This window comes from Anastrepha ludens, chromosome 2 (assembly GCF_028408465.1).
Source record: "Anastrepha ludens isolate Willacy chromosome 2, idAnaLude1.1, whole genome shotgun sequence".
Taxonomy (NCBI): Eukaryota; Metazoa; Arthropoda; class Insecta; order Diptera; family Tephritidae; genus Anastrepha; species Anastrepha ludens.
Window position 1 is genome coordinate 155,866,849 of NC_071498.1, and position 11,578 is coordinate 155,878,426.

General features: G+C 37.0%; 1 protein-coding gene across 1 annotated transcript; it reads left to right on the plus strand.

Annotated features, from left to right (window-relative positions):
- The first annotated feature begins 5,663 nt into the window (after positions 1-5,663).
- Positions 5,664-6,548, plus strand: LOC128855451 (uncharacterized). The gene has a single exon (XM_054090365.1). It carries the CDS (start codon positions 5,664-5,666, stop codon positions 6,546-6,548), a length of 885 nt encoding a protein of 294 aa, XP_053946340.1.
- Positions 6,549-11,578: the final 5,030 nt, after the last annotated feature.

Here is an 11,578-nt window from a genome sequence, read left to right on the forward strand (position 1 = left end):
ACACAGAAAGTCCTTTGGACTCCTCGCCATTCAATTTTCAAACACGTAGCTGTGTTTACCGGTCACTGGACGATCGGCTGTAAAAAATTACAATAAAAAATTATGCTGAAAAACTCGTGAAAATTTAGTGGCTATGCGCTGCGCCTGAATTTAAAGCGCCCCTCTTGATAAAACATAATTTTTTTATATTAAATCCATTAAATTGTATGCGTTCATATCTTTTAATAATTTTGTAATCCGCTGTTGTGTGCATGCATTTGTCATGTATGGTCACGCACACATATGCACATATTTATTTATTTACACGCATTCAGCCATTAATCACTTGTTCATTTATGCTGCGGCTCGGCGGCGTGCGTATGGCAAAGTCACGCACGCGGATTTCAGTCTTATTCATTCACCAACATATTTTTTTTGGTTTTTTGTTTTTTTGCCTTCAATTTTTAATTTGCAATAAAATTGTTAACTCAACGCCAATTTGTTTTGTAAATTGCAGGTAGATTTCATTATTTGTTCAACACATTTTATTGCTATTATTAATGCCATTTCCCAAGCATTTCATCGACAGTTGTTAACATTTGCATTTGTGATACGTATTGAGCTGCTGGGCACTTAATTTTTTTTTCATGCCAATATATGTTTTTGTTATTATCATTAATTTTAATGGGAGTTAATTAACAACAAATTGGTTTTTTTTTTGGTTGCTATTTTTTTTAACATAAGGATATTCATGATTTTTTCCAATTTTTATTAAATTAAGATGAAGTGAATCAAATATTTTCACAATTCTTTTGGTAATTGTGTACATCTGTGTAGCATTTAATAATAAAATTAAATTAATGCTATCGCCTTTTTGGTAGAAGAAAGTCATAACTCAAAAATCAAAAATTCAAGAAAAGGCAGCTTCAACGCTTTCAACTAACTTTGCCACCCCAAGCAAAAGCAAAGTCACATTATCACCAACGGGTCATCTACCTTACAGCCCTTATTAGGCACCTAATGATTTCTTTTTGTTCCCGGACCTCAAAAATGAAACGTTTCGCCACCACTCAAGCAGCTGTTGAAGCCTTGAAACAGCGCGTTTTAGAGTTATCCACTTCTGAGTGGCAAAAGTGCTAAAAAAAAGTGGTTCAAGCGAACACCGAAATGTATTGACTTCCAAGGAGAATATTTTGAAAAACAATAAACTCCTTTTCATTATTATTTTACTGTGTTTTCATTATTGCGCGCAAAATACAAAAGGCGCCTTGCTAGAGCAGTGTTTTGCACTGATTTGCTGTGTGTATTTAAATATAACTCAAAAAGTTAAGGAGATACTATTTTGAAACGGGCTAAGATTACTGAGCACAGAATGAGCTATTAACGAAAAACAGCAAGACCAAATGTCAAAAAATTGTTTTCCACAGCATTTTTTATAAAAAACATATACCTACTCATCATTTTTTTATATTATTTATAGGTATTCATTCGATAGAAGTTTTCTCCAGCGTAAGGACTTCTGAATTCGATGCAAATCGTCTCAAATCACTTTTGAAGGAGAACGTAAATTGGCAGAAAAAATGAACTACGTTCATAAAAGGATTCCCAGTCACCTTCATTTAATGAGATTTACTAAAAAACTGGGATTCGGGGAGTGTGGGAGCCTGGGTGCCTTACGAGCTCAACGAAAAAAACAAAGAATGTCCCCTTCAAATTGCTTCTCAGTTTAAATTTTTTTTTGTACCGAATCGTCACAGGAGATGGCACCATATATGTACATCAATATGAAGGATACAAAGGAGTGGGTGATTCCAGAAGATACGCCAAAGCCGAGAGCCAAACCGGATCTCTATCCAAGGAAGATCATGATATGTGTTTGTTGGGACTGGGAAATGCTCGAAAAGAATGCCACTGTCAACAAGGAGCTCTACATTGCCCAGACAAACCGCGTGAATGGGGCTATTCGACTGAATAGACCTGATGGACATGGTCAAACCACACTCCTTCACTACAACGCCAGGCCCCATTTTGCACAAGTCGTCAAAACCGCACTCAAAGAGTTCGAATGGGCTTTCGAATGAGTTCGGCTTTCGACGCATGCTCCGGACCTTGCACCGACCGATTACCATCTTTTTTGCTCCCGTCAAACCATATGAAAAGTGTTACCTACGAAAACAAAAAGGTCCTTAAAAACTGGGTCAACAACTTCTCTGACAATAGACCAGGCGATTCCTGACGGAACGGCATCAACAATTGGTTTTTGTTTTAATAAAAGTCTTCGGTAAAAACGCTACGAACTTATTCCCCAACCGGATATTTTGAATCCTTATTCTTTAGTAAAAAAAATAATCCCGAATATGTTGCGCCTTTTTAATCGGCACAGTAATCACTTCACATAGAAATAATTCGCATTTAAGCCTAACACTGATTTGGTAGAATTAAAGAAATGATCTATCACCACCTTCTCGCATACGAGGGGTGCCTTTTATATGTCGGGATTAGAGAACAAAAACAAATTTTAATCATCGAAAATCACTTTATTGTTTTTCAAAATATTCTCCATGAAGATCTATACACTTTTGCATGCGTTTGAACCAATTGTCGAAGCACTTTTGCCACTCTGAATGAGGTACATCCAAAACATGCATTCTGAATGCCGCAACCGCTTCTTCAGGTGTCGAAAAACGTTGACCTCTCAGTTTGTTTTTTACGTACGGGAATAAAAAGAAGTCATTCGGTGCCAAGTCAGGACTATACGGCGGATGACCCATTAATTCGATGTTTTGGGTGCTCAAAAATGCAGTTGTTTGAGCCGATGTGTGAGAGCTCGCATTGTCCTGGTGAAGAGTGATCCGTCTTTGGTGATTGGTTTTACTAATTTCTTGGAAGACAACTGGCAAACAAATGGTTGTCTACCACTCAGAATTTACTGTTCTGCGTTGTTCTATTGGTACGGTTGCGACATGTCCAGTTTTTCCGAAAAAACCGGCGACCATTTGCTTGGAAGTGATTCGTGCGCAAACAACTTTTGTTGGATTTGGCTCATCTTGAAACACCCATACAGTCGACTGCTGTTTACTTTCGGGCTCATACGCGTAAATCCATGATTCATCACCTGTCACGATGTCATAGACGACCAATCGACACGAGCCTTTTTTTTAGCGATTGACAAATTGTGTGGGATCCAACGCGAACAAATTTTTTTAACAGTCAAATGTTTATGCAATATTGAATGTATGCTGGTCACACTAATGCCTAAGATTGTCTCAATCTCACGATAGGTCACATGACGATCTTGCAATATCAGTTCGCGCACAGCATCAATGGTTTTCGGAACAACAACTGATTTTGGACGACCTTCACGAAATTCGTCTTGGAGTGAACTACGACCACGGTTGAATTCACCATACCATCGATAAACACTGGTCCTTGATGGAGCTTCATCGCCAAAAAATGAATTAAGTTCATCCATGCGATGTTGCTGAGTTAACCCACGTCGAAAGTTGTAAAAAATAATCGCACGAAAATGTTCACGATTTAATTCCATTTATGGACCGAGATGAATCTTTTAAGTTACTGTAAACAACACAAATAGCGCTGGTATTTCAAAACGTTCTGAGTACGCAAAAGCTAAAAAATGTCAAACTTTGCGATACAGCTGTCAGTTGCCAGATTGCAACACTAGGGTTACCAAATCCCGAAATATAAAAGGCACCTCTCGTAAATTCACCAATTGCTTAAATGGAAAAGCGGATTAACACTAATCATACTAGTCACATCACATACTAATCGTAACTAGTTCCAAATTCATTGTAAACGCACCAGCTCGGTGGTAGTAGTAGATTTCCCTCCAAGCGAAGTAGACAATTGTAATTGCATACCCTGGATCCTTGCTTCATCTCGCAATAACTCTTAACCGACGACTTGATGTCACCGAAGTGAGTCACAAGCGACTTCTGTGCATATTAAATGTAACAACTCACTTTGAACTTATTTATTAAATATTTTCATTTCTTACGACATCGTTGCTTATGAGCAATCACTGCAATGGTAAGCAATTCAAATACAAAAATCATAAACTCAAATAAATGTCACTTAGATGTACATTTACCAAAATAACTAGGAGCTCTCTATCACCATCCCCAACCACTTTGCTGTAGAAAATTGTTACGTATACGCAACGGTATATCAAAATTAATAACTACTAAATAAATGTGGTTCTCTGCCATATCACAGTAAAGTGTAGAGCAAGTCTATGCACAAGCTCACAAACACTTGACTGTAATCGCATCAAGGAAGAGTACTGAAATGGAAGGACATAAAATTGTAATTGCACACAGAAGAGTAGCTGAAGACTCCTAAATAGACTGCTGAAAATAGGCTATTAAATATTATTTGCCCTATTACAGAGGCTATTCATTTATGTGTATATATTTACTCACTTATTTATTATATTAAAGTAGTACCGAGATTTCGGGATGCGTAACGTGACTCAGCTCGGGACAGCGCTTTGTTCATATGATGAAAAAAATTCAATAACTAAAATAAAATAAAATAAAATATGAACCAAAGGCAATATTGGAAAATGCGAGTTTTAAATTGTACTGGGATAGATTTATATCCACAGATCAAACAGCAGCTGCCAACAAACCTGACATTATCTTGTTCGACAAGACAAATAAAACGATCGAAGTAATCGATATAGCGGTGCCCCTTAATCGCAACATCCAAAGCACATACTCCACCAAAGTATCGAAGTATGCAGCTTTGGCCATAGAACTTAAACGGATGTACAAAGCGAGGAAAGTTAATATAGTACCAATAATTATATCTTCCACTGGATTAGTGCCTAATCATTTAATAAAAAACTTGAAGAAGTATGACTGCCAACACCTCTTAGAAGACATGCAGAAATCGACCATACTGGACACATGTGCAATAGTTCGTAGATTTTTATTTAAATATTTAAGCAATAGCAATCGCATGGGCGTAGAACTTGGACTACGCTCCACCAGAGCACAATCCCTTGAAAATTTTATCCGGGATGTGTAATCTCCGGCAATAGCCGAGATGGATTAAGCTCAAAAAAAAAAAAAAAAATAAAATAAAATAAAATGGGGAGTTTTCAATCCGTTCTCCCATCGGACGCGTCCCCGGGTGGCGGATAGGGGAACGCTCTGTAGATATACAGGGTAGGCGGGAAATGAAATACCGCTCGCGGACCAAAACCTGGAAATCTAAACCCGGCAGCGACTGAACCAGATTGGGAGGCTCTCCCGTCGGCGTCTGTACTTCAGGTAAGAAGCGGCTGTTAACCCACCTGCCAGCAGGTATAAAATGGAACCATTATAAAAAATTATAAGAATAAAGTAAGCCCCGGATAATCTTAATCTTAATTCTAATCATACATTTCTGGAATGTGGTCCAGCTCGGCCCCAGACTGATCATACTCCAGATACAAACAACTACCCTGGGGATAATAGACAAGACTTTTTGCAGCCGGGAACTGATTCGCAAGCATCGCATGCAGGGACCAACCCAGTTGTAGCAACTAGACAGCGTAAAAAATGGACATCAGAAATTAACGAATTCTTATTACGCACTTACAGATCACTAAATTAGAAACACACAGAACCCTTTTCCGAAAACGTTTACGTGAAAAGTTTGTAGAAAAATATCCGCAAATGAACGTGTCAGAGCAAAACTTGTCTGATCAATTAAGAGCAATACGCAGACATAATTACATCACAGAAGCAAGAAGGGAAGAAATTACCCAAGAAGTGGCGAGAGAGCTCGGTAGCAACTCTGGAGCCCCAGCAAGCCCTGTGCATCCAAACAACACACCACAGGATGGTAGTATGGATGCAGAGAACAAACAGAATGTCCCTTTAATTATTGAGCCCATCAACGACAATGCAGAGTCAATAGATTTTGAAATCGCATATAATAGTTTTCAAGAAAATTATGCGAAATATAGGGGAATGCCTGTGATGAGTCTGCCGCACTTGCCGAAACTAAACACCTCTAGAAAACGCGGAAAATTAGTTGACTATTACAACGCTGTTGTATTACCGGAAACACTGAACGAAGAGATTAGTCTCGAAGAACTTATAATAGTCATATACTGCGTTGCTAAAACTATATCTGAAATAATCACTAACAAACATTTTGAGAACAATCAACACGATCAGAAGCCAAAACACTCCAGATCAACTGACAAGAGTAATAAACTGAAGTGGTTGATAAGACTCGATAAGAACATTGAAGAGCACCGCCGAAAAATAGGAAAAATAACAGCATTGGCAGGTGGAAACACCTCCGGACGATTGAAACGCCAAGTCCTCAAAATATGTAAAAACTTTAATACTCACTCGAAGTTCGAAAATAATGAAGAAATGCCCAAGCGTCCGCTCGATACGCTCAAGCAAAAATTAAGAACGCTAACCACCAGAAGAGAAAAATATAGTATGTCTATGAAACGCAAGCAACATAATCGTATGTTTGAAAGCAATCAAAAGCTATTTTTGCGACAATTAAAACAAACCACGAACGTTCAAAGGCAGACGTGACAGGCATCAATGGATGAATTTAGATCATACTGGTCGTCTATTTGGTCCAAACCTCAGAAATACAACACCTCGGCAAGCTGGATAGCAGAAGTGAGAGAAAAGTACTCTAGTATCCCAATACTTGGTTTCTCAGCCGTAACACCTGAAGAGGTTGCGAAAGTTGCTCGAAGGCTCCACAATTGGAAAACTCCAGGCTGCAACAACTTGCATGCTTACTGGTTCAAAAAGCTCACATGTATACACGACAAACTTGCAGCCCTCTTCACCAAGATAATAACCGGCGAAGAAGAATTGCCAAATTTTGCAACGCTTGGTACGACATATATGATTCCAAAATGAGATGAAATCAACGACCCTTCAAAATTCAGGCCCATCACCTGTCTGCCAGTTATTTACAAAATACTTACGTCGTGCATAACTAACATCTTTTATGAGCATATCGAAACACATAATCTGATTGCAGAAGAGCAGAAAGGATGTATACGTGCATCACAAGGTTGTAAAGAGCAACTGATTATAGATCAAGTTGTCCTTGGGCAATCTAAACAGAAGAACAGAAACCTTTATGCAACTTATATTGACTGGATGAAAGCATTCGATTCGGTTCCACACTCCTGGCTTATTGAAGTACTTCGCATTTACAACTTCAATTCCAATATCATACTTTTTCTAGAAAAAGTTATGCAACGCTGGAGGACAACCGAAATAAACATTCGAAATGGCATCTTTCAAGGTGACTCGTTGAGTCCGCTCTGGTTTGTTCTCAGCATGAACCCCTTAAGTCACATCCTGAATGATACGGGACATGGGTTTGTATTAAAACACGGACAGTCTGGAAGATTCCGACTGAGCCATCTTTTTTACGTAGATGATTTGAAACTCTACGCCAGCAATTCCAAACACCTAGATAAGCTTTTGAGATGTGTCGAATCCTTCTCCAATGGCATTAAAATGCCTATTGGACTTGATAAATGCCGAAAGATCACAATAGTTAAAGATAAAGTGGTTTCTCGACATGTAACTGCGGAAAGTAGCGGTCTCGACATAACAGAAATGAAGCCAGAAGAGGTATAAAGTACCTTGGAGTTATGCAAAGCAGCAGCATAAATACGATGCAAATGAGGAAAAACCCGATAGCAGAATTTAAAAGGCGCCTTCACGATGTCTGTAAAACCCAACTTAATGGGAAAAACCAAATCCACGCTATTAATTCATTTGTCGTGCCGGTGGTATCGTATAGCTTAGGAATTGTAAAATGGTCATCTACTGAAATAGAAAATCTACAACGAATAATACGTACAATTATGACTAAATACAAGTCACGTCATCCAAAAAGCTCTGTCGTTCGAATGATGCTACCTAGAAAAGCGGGCGGCAGGGGACAGATTGATGTTGGAGCACTGCATGACAAACTTATCTTAAACATAAGGGCATACTTCCAACATAAGTGGTCCCAATCCGATCTGCACAAGACTGCAAGTGCTGCGGATGATAATTACACCCCACTTCGGATGAATCAATCCTACGAAATCAGGAACGCAACCGCAATAGATGAAAAAATCCAAAGATGGTCTGAAATGGCTGTCCACGGCGTATATCGAAAAGACTTGCTGAGCCCACATGTCGACCAAAAATTGCCGCCCTTATGGCTTACCAACAGGTCGATATTTGCCGAAACGGAGGGTACCATTTTCGCCATACAAGATGGTGTGATTCCAACGAGAAATTACATTAAATACGTAATGCGAGATCCAAATGCCGCTGCAGACAGATGTCGAAGATGCAATAGTCGAAGTGAGACATTAGACCACGTGCTAGGGGGATGCACCACACTGGCAAACTCTATATACCTGAAGCGACATAATGACATCGCGAAAATAATCCATCTAAAACTGACGCATATGTACAACTTCAATCCAAGCAAAATACCGTACTTCAGATACACCCCAGGACCTGTTCAAGAAGACACCAATTACCTTCTATGACCGAACAATTTTAACAAATGCCACAAGAAACCACAATAGGCCAGATATTTTTCTTATTGATAAATCCCAAGCGACTGGTTATATAGTTGCTAATGCTGTTCCTCTAAACAGAAACATGCAAAAAACATATGCAGAAAAAATATCCAAATATTCTGACTTAGACATTGATGTCAAACGCCAGTGGAGGCTAAGGAAGGTGCACATACTACCAATTATCATCTCAGCCCACGGACTAGTGCATAAAAACTTAGCAGACAACGTGAATATTTAATTTTCGACATGCAGAAAGCAGTTTTACTGAATTCTTGTCATATAGTCCGAAACTTTTTACAGTAAACGTTTTTCTTGTTTGTAAAACTGTTAACTATTTTATATATCCAATATTTATAGGCATTAATTTAATTGTAATTATTCTTTGTACCTGTTATACATTATTGGCTTGCAGCAAAGCTGTCGCCAATTAATGTAAATCACTCCTTTATTGGGATGCAATAAAAAAAAATAAAATAAAATAAAATAAAGAAAATGAAATAAAATAAAATAAAACAAAATAAAATAAAATAAGGAAATAAAAAAAAGCAAATTGAAAATATATGTTTTTTTCTTATCGGAACAACTAGCATGTACAGCACTCAGACAACATTAAGTCCATTGGCCCCTTTTTAATTTTCTTTAAATCTACTCGACCTCCGAAGAAGATAGATGAGTAGATCTTGTCGTGCCAAGAAGCCAAGGTAGTCGCTTCTTAACACAGCAGTGCCAAAAACTTCGAGCCTGGTTCGAGCGAAGGCGCACAGATAGTGGTTTGCCGTCTCATCCTCCTCTCCATATGCTGAGCAAAGGCAAGCAAAAATTTGTTTTTTCCAAATATCCAATTCTCAACACACAAATTGTTTTATTTAAGTCCGAGTTGCAAACTGTTGGGAATACACCTTCCCCATTTTCCTTTACGCTCGCAGACAGAACTATCGGTTTCATCTATTTCAAGTACTCTCAACACTTCTATCTTTATTTCTCTGAACGGTTCTCAGGCTGAGCCTCTCGAAAATTTCGCATGGTTATGAAGCATCAGGTGGATTTTCAAGAGCCTGAGAACTTAAAATGATTGTAAAAGACAGAAATATTGTTGGAACGAACTTCTTTCTATTATAATCTGGTAGATAATTTTATGCCATTAATTATTAGAGTATGAAATCAAACATATGCCCGCCGCGTCTACGAGTTACATAGTCCACCCGATCAGCCCAATTTTTAACTACTTTTACCAATGAATCTGAGAAATAAATCTTAATGGGCCCAAAAAACACAACACTCATGCTCATGCTCATTTTGCTTCAATTTTTGCATGAGTTATATTTTATAGGCACGTAAGCTAAGATCTTTTCGTAAAATTTTCCACGTAGTTGTAAAACAAAGGGCAACAAATTGAGAACAACGACGAATGAACATTGCGGTATCTTCCTCAACACTTCGCTCTATGAACATCTTGAACAGATTTATTTTTTTCAAAGGAAATTTCCACAATTTGGAAGCGTAGTTCTGGCGTTAAACTATTAATGATGACTTGCTAAACACTGACTTGAGTAGAAATGTCAACTCAATTTACCATTTTCAGCTGTCAAACTATAGTCATCGATATCGATAATTCTTGTCCAACTCAAAAATACCGATAAATACAAGCGACTGAAAAAATTCCTTCCGTGGCCCTTCGCATTTTCGACGCATTACGTTTTCGAGTGGTGGAAAAGGGGATTACGTATAAATCCATTTTTCAATATAAAATTATTAAAAATTGTTAGCTCGGCAATCCAGTTGATTTTTGGAGATACAAATATGAATAAAATCCGCTGAGTCAGCTAATTTAGCGGTAAATACTTAGATGTATGCCCTTTATTCATACAAATCTGAGCAGATGCTAGCTTTCGAACATAGCAAATGCTGAAATAAATTTTCTATCGCATAGAACTGAGCAAATGGTCTAAATCATAGGAGTTGCTCCAAATTTAAGCAGAGCTAAATTTTATTAATACGATTCATTTTGCATAAAAGTAAATTAAAACTATTTTTTTGGAAATTTAAAAGCTTTATTGTAATAAACTACTTTTCCCTTCTTTCAATCCGATACTTACAATTTTTCGGGATCCCAGGATTTTTGAGATCTGAACAATTACGGAATTTCGGGACTGGTATTCTTAATACACACATACATATAATGATACTCTCTGGCGCACCAGTAAAATATTCCTCTTAATAGCCTCAGTTTACTACAAAATTCCGTATTTTCTTTAATTCTTTTTGCAATATTTACAAATTAAATTCTAAATTTCCGACTACTTTTCACTTTATTGACGATTTTAGAAGCTTGTAAAATATTTCTTTGACAGAAAGGCATCGAAATAGTGAGGGGCTTAAGTTTGCTGGCTTGAGTTTAAAGAATTCTTAACTACATGTAAACATTCATATGTGAATGTATGGATGTATAAGTTAGAATTAACGAGCTTAAATGCAACGAAAGCAGATCTGAGAGGTGTGAGATGACGAAAAACAATTTAATCGACTCAAATGGAAAGAAATTTTCCACGTCTTTTACTTCGCAGTTTATACTTAGTTAAACCCCCAAAAATAAGTAGGTTCATCTGAACGAAAAGTAGGTTCGTAATTAAACAAAAACACCGAATGGCGGGTATTTCCCGAGAAATGCCACAAAAAATTTTTAAAAAATTTTGTTTAGTAAAAATTTCTTTTATCTCAAAATTATTATCTTTTTTTATTTTTTACAAATTTTTCTCATCCCAAAACATTACAAAAAACATAAATATTATGAATATTAATATACAAAATATTAAACAGACAAAAATTAAACAAAAAAATCTAAGGACGGGTGTTTTCAGATGTGACACAATAATGTTTAAAAAACTTTTTTTACTGGTAACAGCATTTTACAAATTTTTTATATCAAAATATTATTGTTTTTTTTTTTAATTTTTACAAAAAGTTTTTTTTAAGTAAATTATAAAAAAAAATTAAATTAAGAATATTAAAAAA